Source organism: Mauremys mutica, chromosome 12 (assembly GCF_020497125.1).
Source record: "Mauremys mutica isolate MM-2020 ecotype Southern chromosome 12, ASM2049712v1, whole genome shotgun sequence".
NCBI classification, from domain to species: domain Eukaryota; kingdom Metazoa; phylum Chordata; order Testudines; family Geoemydidae; genus Mauremys; species Mauremys mutica.
The window spans coordinates 37,620,853-37,640,081 of record NC_059083.1 but is presented as its reverse complement, the minus strand read 5'-3'; the positions used below and the strand labels follow the sequence as shown (position 1 = coordinate 37,640,081).

General features: G+C 44.8%; 2 protein-coding genes across 2 annotated transcripts; one reads left to right on the top strand and one right to left on the bottom strand.

Moving 5' to 3' along the window:
• On the top strand, positions 1-10,337 carry LOC123347023 (olfactory receptor 14A16-like). The gene is made up of 2 exons (XM_044984449.1): positions 1-896; positions 10,313-10,337. The coding sequence occupies exons 1-2, from the start codon at positions 1-3 to the stop codon at positions 10,335-10,337; spliced, it is 921 nt and encodes a 306-aa protein (XP_044840384.1).
• A 4,872-nt stretch (positions 10,338-15,209) lies between these two features.
• Positions 15,210-16,115, bottom strand: LOC123346750 (olfactory receptor 14A16-like). The gene has a single exon (XM_044984212.1). It carries the CDS (start codon positions 16,113-16,115, stop codon positions 15,210-15,212), a length of 906 nt encoding a protein of 301 aa, XP_044840147.1.
• Between the last annotated feature and the right edge of the window lie 3,114 nt (positions 16,116-19,229).

Below are 19,229 nucleotides of genomic sequence, written 5' to 3'. Positions count from 1 at the left end.
ATGTCCAACAGAACTATTGTGACTGAGTTCCTTCTTCTGGGATTCTCTGATGTGCGGAAACAGCAGATTTTACACTTCCTGATGTTTCTAGTGATGTATCTGGCAGCCCTGGTGGGGAATCTTCTCATCATCACAGTCGTAACCCTCAACCACCACCTTCACACCCCTATGTACTTTTTCCTGGGCAACTTATCCTTCCTAGACCTCTGCTACATCTCAGTCACGGTCCCCAAGTCCATGGCTGACTCCCTAACCAACAACAGAGTCATCTCTTTCTCTGGATGTGTCACCCAAGTCTTTTTGGTTGTAACTTTTGCAGTAGCCGAGCTGGCCTTTCTCACAGTGATGGCATATGACCGCTACATTGCAATCTGCCACCCTCTGCATTACAGGGTGACTATGAACAGAGGAGCGTGTGCCCAGATGGCAGCTGGCTCATGGATTAGCAGCATGATGTGCTCTGTATTACACACAACTAATACTTTTAGGTTACATTTCTGTGGGTCCAATGTTATCGCTCAGTTTTTCTGTGATATCCCACAGTTGCTAAAGATCTCTTGCTCTGATACACATGCTAATGTAATAGTCATGACTGCCCTTGGATCAGTTCTAGATGTGGTCTGCTTTGTATTAATAATTGTGTCCTACATTCACATCTTCTCCACGGTGATGAGAATCCCCTCTGAGCAGGGCAGATACAAAGCCTTCTCCACCTGCATCCCACACCTGGTTGTTTTTTGTTTATTTATCAGTACAGCATCATTTACGTACATGAGGCCCAGGTCAATGTCTTCAACATCTCTGGACCTGATGGCTGCTGTATTGTATTGTGTGCTGCCACCACTAATGAATCCAATCATTTACAGTCTAAGAAACAAAGAGATAAAAAGTTCGCTGTGGAAAATGATAGGCAGGATATTTTTTCCCAGCAAAAGCAAATTCCTCACACTGAACTCTTAGCGTCCGACTGGAATAAAGTGTTCCCATGCTCTACCTTATGAAATGGGCCAGGCTGACTCTGTATGAGGACCAGCCTATGTTCATATTAGGGTTAGACCTTGGTGTTTTGCATTTTCTGATTTTGGCTGAAAGATTTTAAAATTTGAAAGAAATATGGGGGGAAATATGTAAAGAATCTAAGTGTCCCAGGAGCCAAAGTCCCATTTTCAAGTAAGACTCAGGCACTTCAGAAAATTTTACTCTTGGGTGCTCAAATCCCGATGAGTTTTTGATAGAATGTGTGAGTCTAATTATCTTTTGGCCCCTTTGAAAATCCCAGGAAAAGCTAATTGCAATTTTTCCATATCCTATTTTGGAATATCCATTTAAAAAGAACTTTCTTTATTTCAAAATGTCATTTCCAAATAAAAACAATGATTTTTAAAAAAAATGTTTGATATTTCTACTCATCAATCCTAGCTAAGATGAAAACAAATATCAAAATACCTGAATTTCTCACAGAAGTTTCTGTTTTCCAACCAGCTGTAAACCCCAGGCTTTTACACTAACAACATTCTCACTTTGACTTTACAAGGAGCGGGCTGCTGACCTCTCCACACCTCAGGAGAAAGAACTGAGGAGGGAAAAGGGGCCCGTGGAGAGAACCTGGTTGAGGTCTGCAGTCTATCCATTGAGCAATGAGTCCCTTTTGACTAGGGCTGGGCAGAAAATATGTTTTTTTTTTCTGTAGAAAATTTTGACTTTATGAAAACAACTTCTCTCCCCAAGTTTCAGCTGAAAATGTAAATTTCTATTTGGAAATAGCACTGCCGTGTGTATTGGGAGTTGCCAATTTGTGTGCTTCAAACCCCTGTTCTCCTCTATGAACAGGTTCTCTGGCTGGACAACATCTGCACCATAGGATTCCTTCTTCCTGAGCCACTGTGGTACATCATGAGAGTTCCATGGCTGCAAGAGTGGCAGGCGGAGGGGTCTTGCAGGGGAGAGTGGTGAAGGACAGGAGGAACGCACATGGCGAGCAGGGACCTCCAGAGAAGGGGAGTGGAGGGGAAGGGAGGATCACTGCAGCCAGGCAGTGGCTGGTGGTGGGGGCCTCAGGGAAGAGGCCAAGCAGAGACAGGGAGAGGCCCACCATGGCCCAGGTGTCCGACGGCAGGTAGTCGGCGGCTGCAACGGAGGAGACTTATCCTCCCCTCGTCTATTATACCCACTGCCCATGGGGACATGGAATGGGAAGAGATCCCAAAATGGTTTAGAGTCTTAATTTGGGTCCATCTCTGCTTTTCTTTCATGTGGATTCATTCCTGTTAAGGGGAATGTTTCTTCTCTCACACTGAGTAAGGCTAGATGCTATATCCCAGCAGTGTGCCAGTCTTGTTCCCATTGGAATCCATAGGCTCTCCATGTCTTCTGGGGAGAGCTGGATGGGAATTTTCCACTGGAATGGCTTTCCAATGTAAAATTCTCGCTCACAAAATCAAAACATTCCATGAGATTATTGAGGTGTTCAGTGATCCCCCTGTCCTGAAGGAGCTTGCAAGAGCTCAATGCGTAGGAAAAAATGTGTGTCTTCTCTGCATGAATGGGGCTAGCACCTAGGGATTCCTGCCTCCAGCCACTGAGTTCAGCCTACTCAGCCTTGCTGCTTTTGTGTTTTTGCTCTCCCTTCAGTTTGCCGACACTGCAGAAACTCACAGGGCAGGGAAGCCTGGGTCTGAGCTGTGCAGAGCTCCCGGGGATGAGTCCTGGAAGCCCTCAAAGAACAGAGGTTGTCCCATCCTGTTCTCCCTGGCAGTGATGTGCAAAGTCAGCTGCACACAGCCCTGCTGCAGAGACCAGTGTGTCAGAGTCGCCCCTCGTCCCATGGTTAAGCCACCCAGCTAAGGGGTGGCAGAGCCCTGTTCAAATCCCATCTCCTCATCAGGCAGAGGGGAATTGATCTGGGCTGTTCCACATCCCAGGAAGTGCCCTAACCACTGGCTAAAGGAAAAAAGGGAGGCTTCCCCTGGCCTGATTCCTTCTGGCAGGAAATGGCTTAGGTGCCTTAGCCAGCTAACTCCAGGAGAGGGGCTCCCAGCTGTGGATCTCAAACAGAAATAAGGGTGTCCCTGCAGCCTGGACTTAGGTTGTGAGGTGCCTTATAAGGGGCAAGGATTAGCACACACCCCTCTTGTCAGCATCTCCTGTTGGCTAGTTTAGGCATCTCTCTGCCTAGCATGCTCGCTTTTGTGGGTCCTATTCTTAGGGGTCTGTCTCTCCCAGTTCATTGTGTGAGCCAGGGGTCCTAACTCAGGCTTTTTGGATCGCATTATTCCTCAATGATTTTCTAGGCACCTGAAAGTTAGTCCCTGTGATGCTCAGCATTGCAGCTTGTGAGTCCCCTTATAGATCTGGGGCTGCGCTCCTCTCTTATCCCTTAGAAGGGTCCCTCCTGGTCCCATCCCCCTGTCTTGCCCACACTGTATATGTTAACTACATGACTCAGGACTTGATCATGCTCCCATTCAAACTAATGGGACTTATGCCATTCACTTATTTTATCTGGGGCATGAGAAGAAAATAGCTGTGTATTTCAAACAGAGATCAGGGTGTCCCTGCAGCCTGGACTTAGGTGCTGAGCTGCCTGACGAAATGGACGCTGGCACTACATCCTTTCTCAGTCAAAGTTGTCAATGCTGATCCTTTCCTCTGCCCCATTCATCAGTGGAGGGGTCTAAAGTATCTGACACACCAGGTCCCAGAATCCCAGCTGCAGTCCGCAAGCTGAAATTACCCTAGAGCAGTGATTCTCCAACTGGTGCCCCTTTTCACAGAGCAAGTCTCTTAATGCGACCACCCTTATAAATTAAAAACACTTTTTTATATCTTTAACACTATTATAAATCCTGGAGGCAAAGTGGGGTTTGGTGTGGAGGCTGCCAGCTCACGACCCCCCACATAATAACCTCATGACCCCCTGAGGGTCCCGACCCCCAGTTTGAGAACCCCTGACCTAGAGCTATGGACCCTGGGAGCTCATTCCAGGAATCCCAGGCTCCCAGCTTCAAGGTAAGGAGCTTGGAAGCCCTGACAACCCTACTCCATTAACATCAAGGGTTTAATACTGATGGGGTTCTGGCCCAGTGCCTCTGGGCTCAATTCAGTGATAACATAAACACTGGTGTTAGTTACTTGTTTGGGGTCATTTTCTTCTAACCTTGGTGTAAATGGAAAAGTGCCATCACTTGCACTGATCTGGCATTCCATGAGGCATCCTGTGTCGATCTACTCACATCAAAGCTGAAAAAGAAATTTAAGAATTAGGTTGATTCTTTTATTTATTTATTTTTTCTTCTCTGTGCATCGTTGTGTATACTGCTGCGGTCGATAAAAACTGGGTATGTGATTAGATAGACCATTCCTTGTCCTAACACACAACCTAATTGTGTCATGATAGATTTCTGTTTGATAGATAGATAGATAGATTACGCAAATTATTGATCCTCTTTTCCTGCCATGACTGTCTATGTCCAGAGCATAATTTTCTTATAAGTATTCATGGTTAAACATTATTTTCCAAAGCATGTCTATGAATATTTCTTATCCTGTAACTCCATCACAATCAGCTCATCATATGTACTCGGTGTATGAACTTAAAACTCTTTCAAGAAGTGGGTATTCACCCACGAAAGCTCATGCTGCAAAACGTCTGTTAGTCTATAAGGTGCCACAGGATTCTTTGCTGCTTCAAGTGGATATATTTTTAACACTCTGTTTTCTTTGATTGGATAAATTGAAGTATTAATGTAAAAATGAAGGGGCCAATCCTCAGCTGGTGTAAATTGTTATAGCTCCATTGAAGTCAATAGCGCTATGAGAATTCATATCACAAGAGGATCCACTGTGAACACTCATGATTATGATTTCAAACCCCACTACTTTTTAATATTCTCTACAAAGGCCCTGGTTCAGGAAACCACTTTGGTATATGCTTAAGTTTAACCACATGAGTAGTCCCTTAAAAGCTTAAAGTTAAACTTGTGCTTAGGCACTTTTCTGGATTAGGGTCTGGGTTAGGGTTAGTGGTAAAGTCAAAGTCTACATATAAAAGGGTCTTACCCGAACTGCTGTCACATCCAGCCACTGCCTCAGTTCCTCTCCTTCCCCATCCAAACGGCCCACTGCAATTGGTGCGTTGGAATTACTGTCCCCTCTGAGATTTGGTTTATTAACAGAGAAGAACAGTTGAAAGCCAGAATCTGCAGGCTGCCTTCTCCAGACTCACCGGCCATTATGTCCCTTGTGGGCTCCCGATTCCCTCTGGTGGGTTTTGTTCCTGCCCAGCAGTGCAGGTCGCTCAAGCCAGGCCTCCCTTCTGGCTGCTGTGAAGAGCTGCTTCCCAAGTTCTCTCTGACCCTGGTCTCTCTGGTTCCCCTGCAGGAGTCTCCTGATCCCTACAATTCTTCTACCTTTTACCCCCTCCCATGCCCGCTCACTGACCCAACCCAGCCCCAAGCCCAAACCCATCACCTGGGATCAGATGACAGGGCACAGGTATGGATGAGCCAATCTTCCTTTAAAGGGTCACTCCACCCTGAGACACTGTGATTTTTAACTGGGCCTAAGGTATTGAGACACCTGACTTCTATTGGCTTTCACTGGGAATTCAGCACCTAACTCCCTTTGGTACCTTTGAAAATCCCATCCCATGCACATTCCTGCCTTCAGTGCTGGAATATTCACCCAGGGGCCATGACCTCAGCTGAATCAAGTTCCCTGTAAGAGTAACATGACTCTTCATAGAGGGATGATTTTGTTATATTCACTCAGTTCCAATGATGCAGGGTGGAGCTCACTCAAGTTTATGGCAGAGATAAATGAGAGGGTAGCTCACAAGTAGAGCTGGTTAGAAATGTTCTGAGGAAACAGCATTTTGTCCAATATTGTTGACTCACAGAACCCAGAGATTCACGGAAACATATCAGGTTCCATGAACTTTCAGTGAAGGAAAGGCAGACTGGCAATGAAGCCCTGCCTCCAACGGTAGATGGCTCCGGGGCAGCCTTCCTTGCCAGGGCTTCCAGTCTCCTTGATGGATTTGTACCCAGGATATGTGTCCCCACCACACAAACATCAATATTACTGGCAATATATTTGCACCCTCGTGCTCTATTACTCTAGCAAGGTCCAGGGGCATGGAGAAGAGGATATCCTGACATCTACAGAAAGGGTCGCTCCTGCACAGGGTAGAGGCACATGTCCAAGGAATGATGAGTGGGAGAAGATTGCACACCTGCTACCTGGACTTCTATGTGTTCTATTGAAAAATGTCAGACTTCAGACCCTTGTGCTAATGATCTGACCATTTAGGATTAGGGTGACACTCAAAAAAATTAGGAGATAAAGGGACAAGACAAATTTCTGTACATTAAGGCTGCTATAATCAAAGGGGTCTAATGAGTTAGGTGCCTATCTTCCCTTGTACAGTCAATGGGAGTTGGGCACCTAATTCTCTTAAGCCGCTCTGAAAATCCCTGTCCTAGCTCATAGCCAGAGCAAGAGTCCCCTGTATTGTTGCAGATTCTGTCCCTTGTTCCTGCTCTAATTGCACAGGATGCTGCCGAGTCAGGTATAGGTCCCTCCATAGGGCCAAGCCCATTCTATTGCCTTTCCATAGAAATCAGCAGATTTGTACCCAGGAGATATTTGGCCCATGCTGTTGAGCTGTTTTCCACTTGCTCCTCTTGTAATGACCACTGCGGATAATCACAGATCTGTGACCCTTATGAGGGTTTCCTAGGGGATTCCCCATTCCGTCTGATTGCTTTGGTTGCTATCAGTACCTGAATCCCCGGGCTTATGTTATATCCCTTGCACACCATGCAGAAGGTTAATGATGTGGCAAGGCCTCTGTCATAAACAGATAGTTAAAAATTAATGTCTCTTTTACCTGTAAAGAGTTAAGAAGCTCAGTAAACCTGGCTGACACCTGACCAGAGGACCGATAAGGGGACAAGATACTTTCAAATCTTGCTGGAGGGAAGTCTTTTGTTTGTGTTCTTTGTTTTGGGGGTTGTTTGCTTTTGGGACTAAGAGGGACCAGACATCAATCCAGGCTCTCCAAATCTTTCTGAATCAGTCTCTCATGTTTCAAACTTGTAAGTAATAGCCAGACAAGGCGTTAGTCTTATTTTTGTTTTCTCAACTTGTAAATGTTCCTTTTTGCTGAGAGGATTTTACCTCTGTTCGCTGTAACTTTGAACCTAAGGCTAGAGGGGGTTTCTCTGGGCTATGTGAATCTGATTACCCTGTAAAGTATTTTCCATCCTGATTTTACAGAGATAATTTTTACCTTTCTTTCTTTAATTAAAAGCTTTCTTTTTAAGAACCTGATTCATTTTTTCCTTGTGTTAAGATCCAAGGGGATTGGATCTGGACTCACCAGGAATTGGTGGGGGAAGGGAGGGAGGATGGTTAAATTCTCCTTGTGTTAAGATCCAAGGGGGGGGATCGGTGTTCACCAGGAACATGGTGAAAAAGCCTCTCAAGGCTGCCCAGGGACGGGAAGATTTTGGGGGGACAGAAAGTGATCCAGACACTGAAATTTCTGGCTGGTGGCAGTGTTACCAGATCAAAGTTAGTAATTAAGCTTAGAAGTGTCCATGCAGGTCCCCACATCTGTACCCTAAAGTTCAGAGTGGGGGAGGAACCTTGAAAGCCTGGGAATAGATTGTTCTGCAATCAGCATCTTCAGAGAGCAGAACAGTCCCTGGCCTTAGCCCCTCCTGGACATTTGAAAAGACAAAAGATACAAGTGCATTTGCTTGTAGCTAAGAGTTACACTTTTCTCCATCCCTCCTCTTTTTTTTTTCCTAATACATTTATCTCTTTGCAAATCCAGATTGGAAGGTAGAGGTGAGGAGTGGGGAGAGAGAATAAACCCTTTAGCATAAATGGTAAGATCTGCTGTCTGGAAGTCGGCACTGAAAAAAAAACCAGAAAAATAAAATATTTAATTTATAAAAACAGGTGTAGACAAAGAGGAAAAATAAAGTTACAAAATTTCCCTTTTAAACCTTCACAAACCAAACTAAACTTAGCAATAAATACATTGAATAAGTTAAGTGAAATTAATAATTTTAACCCTTTAGGAGTCGAAATGTCAAATTTGTAATATGATTTTTCTAACACAACAAAATGTTACTTTGTTTTTAATCCTCGACTTTTGCCATTCTGTATATAGCAGTAATCATTCAGGAAAAATTAAGTATATTGCCTTAAGATAATTTAATTAATACAATTAAGGGAATGCAAATAATATGAATTCTAATTAAATTTATGGGCGCATTTAAATGGAAAGGTAGCAGATAACCTGCCTAATCTATCATTTCATCCTTTTTATTCAACTTTTGTTTCCTGGCAAGTATCGTCCTAATGGATTTAAGTTTCAATAGTTTACCTTTTATGGACAAATATAACAATTATGGTGCCACAGTCATCTTAATTGTAAGATGTCTTATATATACGCTATATGTTTGTGCGTCACGTGACTATTTTTGTCTTATTTGGTTTTGTTGTAAGAACAAAAATTTATTTTGTGTGCATATATATATATATATATAAACAATGTTGCTTTTCACTAGTAGTACCATACTATCTTTAACCATCATTTTTGCAAATTATCATATCAATTAAATTATTCTGCAAATTTTTTTTAAATGTATTGGTTATTGGAATTGATGTTTTGTACAAAACTGTTAATAACCTGTAATGGAAGTTTAATGGTTATAATAAGCAAATTAATTCAGAAACTTGTTTAAAGTCCTGTAACTATCCCTCTCACAAGACAAAAAGTCAAAGGGGGGGAAGTAAACGTTTTTGCAACAAGATCACCTATGCATAAAAGTGGGTTACTGGAAATAAGAGTTATATTGATAAAATTCATTATGCTAACAACTTCAAGCTGTTCAAAAAAAAATTCTCTTCCCAGAAAAAGAAGAAGTCACAGAAGGCAACATGCTACCAGGGCTGCTCCTATGGATCTGCTTCCCAGAGTAGGTAGTGAAAGAGGTTTGGATCTCAACATCCATAAAACTGCAGTAGTGGGGACCTTCTGAAACAACGTGTTGCAACCAGTAACCTATGACCTCACCTGAATCCGCAACTTCATTGTGATATATGTTATCTGAACAAAATCTTCCGTATGTTTTTTTGTATGGAAACTTGATAGTAATGGAACAACTAATAATGTGATACACAATGCAATTGAAAGTACAAATGACAATCAGGTGTATGGATATGGCGGAGATTGGTCTTTGTAATGATACTAGTGTGCCCAGGTTGTACATGTCGGTTTGATTTCAGAGACTGACCTCATATCATAGTAAAATATGAAGTACTCTTGGGGTTCAGAGGCTCCTTTGGCATTCAGAACATGGGGGTTACAAAACCTAAACAAAATGATAAGGTCTATTTGGGGCCTTTTCAAATCAGGTAAGTCAATTTGGAACAGGGCACCCTAAGAGAATATCAAAAGACACATCAGCTATTTCAGTTATAAAGAGGCTGATATAGTGCTTAACTCAATACCGATGGAATAGATGGGCTAGTCCAGGAAATAATCAATGTTAATAGTGCAAAGTGGAAAGCTAAATATAGGGGTAAGGAAATTTTTTCTACTGCTTAGAGCAGTTATATATTACAAGCTGTGGACGAGGTACTAAAGGATCTTAAGTAATACAGAGTCCCTAGATTAATTAAAGACAAATATATGCCCAAGTGGTATTGTCCTAAATGTACCCAGGAAAATCAGAGTATAAATTGGGCCTGTATTTGGACACATGAACTAATTCTGTTTAATACCATGAGGAACTTTGGTCAGTAATGCCACATCCCAATGAAGATGCCTGTAAATTTAATTGTATCTCAATGGCCAGTCTCCTATATATTTCATTTAATCATAGAATATCAGGGTTGGAAGGGATCTCAGGAGATCATCTAGTCCACTCCCCTGCTCAAAGCAGGACAAATCCCTAACTAAATTCCCAAATGACCCCCTCAAGGATTGAATTCGCAACCCTGGGTTTAGCAGGCCAATGCTGAAAATGCTGAGCTATCCCTCCTTGGTCTTTTCCCATGTTTAATCCTTCTGACCAAGTATTTGATAAATTGGCAGATGTACATTCAGGAGGTTACCTGGAAGGAAATATTTATAAGGAATGCCTGGCAATATGAGAGATTTTGGTATATCATGATAGATCCAGAGCTTGCAGATCCCCTCATATGGCACGTTGTTCCACTGAAGGATATTTGTACATATGCGGGTGCGATGTATTTGACATCACAATTCCAATCTGAGGGTATGCTGGACTAGAAGAAAAGTCCAGCAAGACCTGTGAATTAGCCACTATTGTGTCCTGTCTGGTACAGCTCACCAAATGGCATTAATCGGCTGTGAGGGTGACCTATACCGTGAAGAGGCAGAACCGTAAAACCTATCGGTATGGCTCATTAATGTGTCCCGTTACTTCTGTTTTACACCCCTACAAAAAAAACCTTGTCGTACGGCACACGGTTATTACTCCTGGCCCAGTCTGGGCTAATGAGACCACCATTAACAGTGTTCCTGAAGGGATGGACCTTGACAGATATATACCCAAGTTTAGGATCCACATAAATCCTTTAACTCCAGCTTCTATTTAGTAACTTAAGAAGCTACTAAATGGAAAGGATATTCATGTGATCCAAATCAGTAACAGTATGACCCAGTCTGAGGAATTCATGATGACAATCAATAAGTCATATGAGGTTAGAGGCAGAATTTACAGTTTTTTAATTAATGATATTAGTTGTATTAATTCTGTTTTGTCACTTACAGTTTTTAATGCACAACTATAAACCTCCTCTTGAAGCACTATCGGCAGCTACATAGATGAACGTTTCCAGTGGAGGTAACTCAGATAAGGGCAAATGGGGGAAATGTTGCCACATGGACTGAAAGGCTAAGCATTTCTCATGGCTGTGCTAAACAATTAACAAACAAGACACCCATGAATCTTTGCGATGTTAGGATAAGAGAGACAATAAAGAATTGTTAGCAAGCAGATATTCCATGGTTTATAGAGAGGAAAATATATCTAAAAGTCATGACCTATTTTTGAAGCTGTTTTGTGCTTTGTGTTTGGCTGCGCTATGTGACTAACAAGTTAGAAAATTATAATCAAAACCAAAGGAGTGAGTCTTGCCGGAGCATAGAATGTTCCAACTGCAAAGGGCAAAATAAGTGTTATTGTCTTCACTGGCCAAAGCTGCTGTGACCTGTTGTCCTCTGGAGATTGGGAGGTGTATTAGGGCATAACGGAACACATGCTGTCTAGATTATTGGCTCCAAGATAGGCATGTAATGGTGATTGGATTTGACGTGTGCTCAGGGCTGATTTTTAGTCCTGACCAGGACCCGACCCAAACCCTCCAGATCCAACCTGGTCAAGACATTTTCAAACCCAAGACCACCCTTCCCCACCAAACTGACGTTAGTGCTGCTGCCACCTTCTGCCCATGGGGCCGGTTCTCCTCCTCCTGCCTGTGGAGTCAGGGTGGCCACTGGATAGCCTGGATGTGAAGCCCTCACATTTTTGGTGGGGGACAATAGATTCTCTCCTGCCCTTGTGATTTTGAAGATGGGTCAGATCACACACTTAGAAAGGGGTCTATTTTCTTCTCATGCCCCAGATAAAATAAGTGAATGGCATAAGTCCCATTAGTTTGAATGGGAGCGTGATCAAGTCCTGAGTCATGTAGTTAACATATACAGTGTGGGCAAGACAGGGGGACGTGACCAGGAGGGACCCTTCTAAGGGATAAGAGAGGAGCGCAGCCCCAGATCTATAAGGGGACTCACAAGCTGCAATGCTGAGCATCACAGGGACTAACTTTCAGGTGCCTAGAAAATCACTGAGGAATAATGGTATCCAAAAAGCCTGAGTTAGGACCCCTGGCTCACACAATGAACTGGGAGAGACAGACCCCTAAGAATAGGACCCACAAAAGCGAGCATGCTAGGCAGAGAGATGCCTAAACTAGCCAACAGGAGATGCTGACAAGAGGGGTGTGTGCTAATCCTTGCCCCTTATAAGGCACCTCACAACCTAAGTCCAGGCTGCAGGGACACCCTTATTTCTGTTTGAGATCCACAGCTGGGAGCCCCTCTCCTGGAGTTAGCTGGCTAAGGCACCTAAGCCATTTCCTGCCAGAAGGAATCAGGCCAGGGGAAGCCTCCCTTTTTTCCTTTAGCCAGTGGTTAGGGCACTTCCTGGGATGTGGAACAGCCCAGTTCAATTCCCCTCTGCCTGATGAGGAGATGGGATTTGAACAGGGCTTTGTTGCCTCTTAGCTGGGTGGCTTAACCACGGGATGAGGGGCGACTCTGACACACTGGTCTCTGCAGCAGGGCTGTGTGCAGCTGACCTTGTATTTCACTGCCAGGGAGAACAAGACGGGACAACGTCTCTTCTCTGAGAGCTTCTAGAACTCACCCCCTGGAGCCCTGCCCAGCTCACACCCAGGCTTCCCTGCCCTGTGAGTTTCTGCAGTGTCAGCAAGCTAAAGGGAGAGCAAAGACGCAAAAGCAGCAAGGCTGAGTGGGCTGAACTCAGTGGCTGGAGGCAGGAATCCCTAGGTGCTAGCCCCATTCATGCAGAGAAGACACACATTTTTTCCTACGCATTGAGCTCTTGCAAGCTCCTTCAGGACAGGGGGATCACTGAACACCTCAATAATCTCATGGAATGTTTTGATTTTGTGAGCGAGAATTTTACATTGGAAAGCCATTCCAGTGGAAAATTCCCAACCCGCTCTCCCCAGAAGACATGGAGAGCCTATGGATTCCAATGGAAACAAGACTGGCACACTGCTGGGATATAGCATCTAGCCTTACTCAGGCTGAAAGAAGAAACATTCCCCTTAACAGGAATGTGTCCAAATGATAGAAAAGCAGAGATGGACCAAAACCAAGACTCTAAACCATGTTGGGATCACAGGTTCCTCAAAGTTCAAGAGAGGAGCTTTGGGATCTGAGGTCCTGGATTTGCCCTGTCACTACAAAACTCACCACTAGCTGGATGGGCAGACAATATCCCCATTGCTGGTTGACACAATCTCTGTGGAGAGGCAGGTCATGATTGGTTCCTGAAGACAATACTCGCCTTTGCACCATCCAGAGGGGCTTCATAGGTAGGAACTGGCCTATTCGTCCTTCAGAAGACTACCCAGTTGCAGACCATTAGCAACAGCTCAGATGGGTGGAAATAATGAAATCAATGGGAGTTATGCACATTTGAGGATCCCACCAGGCATCTATCTGAATATCTAGGTGCCTAAATACTTTTAACATTTATCCGTTAGGCACTTTTCAACATTTCACTCCTCAACAGCTCTGTTGCCCAGTGGAGGTTTATATCAGAACATGTCATCATTCCTCAGGACACTTTATCTGGCACAATCTCTTCCCGTTCCATGTCCCCATGGGCACTGAGTATAATAGACCAGGGGAGGATAAGTCTCCTCCATTGCAGCTGCCAACTACCTGCCGTTGGACACCTGGGCCATGGTGGGCCTCTCCCTGTCTCTGCTCGGCCTCTTCCTCGAGGCCCCCAGCAACAGCCGCTGCCTGGCTGCAGTGATCCTCCCTTCCCCTCCACTCCCCTTCTCCGGAGGTCCCTGCTCGCCATGTGCGCCCCTCCTCTCCTTCACCCCTCTCCCCTGCAAGACCCCTCCGCCCACCACTCTTGCAGCCATGGAACTCTCATGATGTACCACAGTGGCTCAGGAAGAAGGAATCCTATGATGCATATGATGTCCAGCCAGAGAACCTGTTCATAGAGGAGAACAGGGGTTTGAAGCACATAAATTGCAACTCCCAAGAGACACAGCAGTGCTATTTCCAAATAGAAATTTACATTTTCAGCTGAAAGTTGCGGAGAGGGGTTGTTTGTCATAAAGTCAAAATTTTCTACAGAAAAAAAAACATATTTTCTGCCCTGCCCTAGTCACAAGGGACTCATTGTTCAATGGATAGACTGGGGAGATCGGTAGACGAGCACCTACCTCCTCTGTAGGGGGTGAAGAGAAACTAGAGCTGGGGTGTAAAAAAGGCCAGCTGCAGGCCTCAGCCAGGTTCTCTCCACGGGCCCCTTTTCCCTCCTCAGTTCTTTCCCCTGAGGTGTGGAGAGGTCAGCAGCCCGCTCCTTGTAAAATCAAAGTGAGAATGTTGCTGGTGTAAAAGCCTGGGGTTTACAGCTGGTTGGAAAACAGAAACTTCTGTGAGAAATTCTGGTATTTTGATATTTGTTTTCATCTTAGCTAGAATTGATGAGTAGAAATATCAGACATTTTCACAGAATAAAAAGTTGTGAAAAACTTGATTGGGAAATGTCAAAACCCAAAATGCTGATTTTTTTTAACCAAAATGAAATCTTTGACATTCCAAAGAAAATTATTTCATTTAAAAATGTTAGCTGCAAATAAAAAAATGTCATTATGAATTACACCAACTTCTGTTGGTGCAAAAGACAAGCTTTCAAGCTATACAGTCCTCCTTCAGGTTGCTCAGAAACTTGTCTCTTCCACCAACAGAAGTTGCTACAATAAAAGATACTACCTCACCCACATTGTCTCTCTCATATCCTGGGACCAACACAGCTACAAAACAACACTGAAAATAATCATTATGAATTGTCAGTTTGACTTAAAATGCCCATTCAAAACATTTCATTTAAAAAAAATTGGAATTAGCATTTTGAAATGAAAAAAAATCATTGTTTTTATTTGGAAATGACATTTTGAAATTAAAAAGTTCATTTTACATGGATATTTTAAAATAAAAAATGAAAAATTTGCAATTAACTCTTCCTAGGATTTTCAAAGGGGCCAAAAGATAATTAGACTCACACATTCTATCAAAAACTCATCGGGATTTGAGCACCCAAGAGTACAATTTTCAGAAGTGCCTGAGTCTTACCTGAAAATGGGACTTTAGCTCTTGGGCTTTAAATATTTTTCCCAATATTTCTTTCAAATTTTAAAATCTTTCAGCCAAAATCAGAAAATGCAAAACACCAAGTTCTAACCCTAACATGAACATAGGCTGGTCTTCATACAAAGTCAGCCTGGCCCATTCAATAAGGTAGATCTTGGGAATACTTTATTCCAGTCGGACGTTAAGAGTTCAGTGTGAGGAATTTGCTTTTGTTGGGAAAAAAATATCCTGCCTATCATTTTCCACAGAGACTTTTTATCTCTTTGTTTCTTAGACTGTAAATGATTGGATTCATTAGTGGTGGCACCACAGAATACAATACAGCAGCCGTCAGGTCCAGAGATGTTGAAGACATTGACCTGGGCCTCATGTACGTAAATGATGCTGTACTGATAAATAAACAAAAAACAACCAGGTGTGGGATGCAGGTGGAGAAGGCTTTGTACCTGCCCTGCTCAGAGGAGATTCTCATCACCGTGGAGAAGATGTGAATGTAGGACACAATTATCAATAGGAAGCAGACCACATCTAGAAGTGATCCCAGGGCAGTCATGACTATTACATTAGCATGTGTATCAGAGCAAGAGATCTTTAGCAACTGTGGGATATCACAGAAAAATTGAGTGATAACATTGGACCCACAGAAATGTAACCTAAAAGTATTAGCTGTGTGTAGTACAGAGGAGATCATGCTGCTGATCCATGAGCCAGCTGCCATCTGGGCACATGCACCTCTGTTCATAGTCACCCTGTAATGCAGAGGGTGGCGGATTACAATGTAGCGGTCATATGCCATCACTGTGAGAAAGGCCAGTTCTGCTACTGCAAAAGTTACAACCAAAAAGACTTGGGTGACACATCCAGAGAAAGAGATGAGTCTATTGGTGGTTAGGGAGTCAGCCATGGACTTGGGGATGGTGACTGAGATGTAGCAGAGGTCTAGGAAGGATAAGTTGCCCAGGAAAAAGTACATAGGGGTGTGAAGGTTGTGGTCGAGGGCTACGACTGTGATGATGAGAAGATTCCCCACCAGGGCTGCCAGGTAAATCACTAGAAACATCAGGAAGAGTAAAATCTGCTGTTCCCGCACATCAGAGAATCCCAGGAGAAGGAACTCAGTCACAGTAGTTCTGTTGGACATTTCTTGTGTAGCTATACACTGCAGAGGGAAGGCCAATGGGAAATGGTCATGGAACGAGAAACAGAAGGTAGACAGAGACTGGTTTTACATATTATGCTGCAGGGCATATATTGCAGCTCAGGAAAATAACAAGACTCTTCGTTTTCTTCTCCATCACCATTTACGGGGTGGCAGGTTTGTAGAAATTTTGGTGGTGCCCAGAACCCGCCCCCCACACTCCGCCACCCCAAACTCCACCCCCCCACACACCTGCCTGAGTCTCTGGGAGGGAGTTTGGGTCAGTGAAGGAGGTCTGCGGTGCAAGCCCTGGGCTGGGGCAGGAGAGTGGGGTGCAGGATAGGTGAGACGTGGACTCTGGGAGGGAGTTTGTGTGGAGGAGGGGGTCTGGGTTGCAGGCTCTGGAATGGTGTTTGGGTGCTGGGTGCAGGCCCTGGGCTGCAGCAGGAGGTGGGGATGGAGAAGGGGGTAAAGTATGCAGGCTCTGGGAGGGAGTGTGGAGGGGTGGGAGTGCAGGCTCTGGGATGGAGTTTGGGTGCTGTGTGCATGCTCCAGGCTGGGAAAGGGGCTGGGGGTGCAGGAGGGAGTGAGGGGTACAGCCTTTGGGACTGAGTTTGGGTGCGGGCTCTGGGCTGGGTGTGAGGTGCAGGCTCTGGAATGGAGTTTGGCTGTAGGCTCTGGGCTGGGACAAGGGGTGGGGGTGAGGGGAGCAGGCTCTGGGATGGAGTTTGGGGACAGGAGAGGGGATGTGGGAAGGGGGTGGGGGTGCAGGCTCTGGGATGGAGTTTGGGTGCTGTGTGTAGGCTCTGGGCTGGGACAGGGGCTGGGGGTGCAGGAGGGGTTGAGGGGTACAGGCTTTGGGCTGGGTGAAGGCTCTTGGAGGGAGTTTGGGGGTGGGAAGACATGCAGAGGGAGGGAGTGCAGGCTCTGGGAGGGAGTTTGGGGACTGAAGAGTAGGTGCAGCTTCTGGGACGGGGTTGGGGTGGGGAATTGCAGCGCTTATCTGGGGCTCCTAGGCAGGGCAGGCCAGGAGTCTCTGTGTGCTGCTACTCCCAGGCACTGCCCCCACAGCTTCACATTATGATTCATGGACACTTGGGGCAGGACAAAGACCTACCCCATCCAGGGGCTGCAGGGAGGGGCTGGCAGCCATGTGGAGGGAGCAGGCAGGAAGCCACTCAGCTTCCCTGCTCTGTCAGTGGTGAATGGTGGTCCACCACCGCAGGCCCATAGAACTCGCCACCCATGACCATGTAATTAAAAGGTTTACAACACAGGTTCATGAGGTGCTACTTTAATGGCATCTTTTTTACTCAACAGACCTGCTGCTTGTGTTTATTTTAAACCCTGTCCGGTCACTTTGCTGACTAAGGTCTTCATTCACAAAGGGGCTTAGGGCCCTAAATGCCACTTTAAGGCACCTCAGTCCAACATTTATGCCCCACAGACAGTCACAAACCCCCCGCTCAGCTGCTTCCTTACCCCATAGATGGCCAGATTGTTAAAGGTGTTTAGGCATTGGGTGGGATTTTCAAAAGTATAAAGAGGCCTTCCTGATGGACGTCTCATTGAAACTGGTACATTTTAGCAACACGGTTTGGTTTTGACAATCGGTGTTTCCGACAAAAAAAAACAGTTAATTGAAAAATTCCTGGCCAGCTCTAATTGGAGCTAAGTTCTTCCTGCCACAGGATCACACAGTGGATCAAGAATGAAGGGTCAGGTTTTTAAAGGTGTTTAGGTGCCCAGTTGGATTTTCAAAAGCATCTAAATACTTAACATCCATTGATTTTAATGGTTTGGAGGTGTCTAGGTTCATCTCAGAATCCTGCTAGGCATCTTTAAAAATCGGGCCCCAAGTGTCTAAGAGAGTCTAGAAGACCTGACTCTGACCTCACGGAAGACAGCCCAATCCCACTGAATTTAATGAATTTGTTCCTGATTTCCATCCTTTCGACACATGGGGAACCAGAAAGCCATGAATGTTAAGTCCCTTGCCCAAAATTACAGGGCAAGACACTGGCACTGCAGAAACTGGACCCAAGGTCTCCATTCAGATCCCAAGTTCCCTATTATGCAAAAAAGATAAAAATTAAGCAAAATGAGTTTGCCCCTGGGTGCCATGGAATTATCTATACCAGGCTGATTGAGCTCACAGTAAAAAGTGGACATTGTCACTCACATTTATATGGCTAAATTCAACCCCTTAAAAATCCCAGATATTTAATGACAACAGTCAACTTACTGTGCTGAGAAGTGTGGCTTTATTCCAGCTGAAACTGTTTCTTTCTCAATGTCAAGGTACTGCTGGGAAGGAATCACTGAAGTTCATCTATCTATCTATCTATCTATCTATCTATCTATCTATCTATCTACCTCTGGATGCCAAATGTTAGGTAACCAAAGGACTCTTTCACTGTTCTCACTGAGACTGAATATCAATAAACTCAGACCTCTTGCTCGCTGCCTATGAGCTGCGTGGCTGACTCTGGGCTTCTCTGGCAGCAAAGAGTTGGCGCTGCGGGTAGAAGATTTATCCATGTCTGTTCTCTAAGGGCGGTTGGTGAGTCACTCCCTGGAGCCCTGTTCATCAGATATAGCAACTCCTTCCCAGACCACCCTCTGTTGCCCTTAGTGCCCATTATACAGTATAGCTGCCCCTTCCCTGCCCCCACCCTCTGCTTCCCCTATTGCCCATTAACAGTAAAGTTATCAGAGGTCTTTGTCATCAGGTGTCTTTTTTTGCCAGCCAATGGCTATCATAGAAATAAATACCCCCTTGTCAAGCCTTACCTGTTGCTTGCAGCTTCTGTATTATGAGGGGCAGAAGCAGTCATAGGAGGTTCACAAATGAGAATGGAGAGGATTTATAACCACATGGGGTGGAAGGATGGCCTAGTGGGTGGGGATCCACTTAGCCATTGCAATGCCCTGTATTGCAGTGCCTAACTTTTAGGTGACCTGCCACCCAGGGGAAACCACAGATCCTCTGTTTGGTGCTCCAGATCTCCATACAATGCCTGGGAAGAGGTAGATGCCAGAAGGGGGATGCACAAAGCCAGCATACTAGGTGGGGAGCTGCCTAAGCCAGCCAGTAGCAGATGCCAAGGAGAGAGA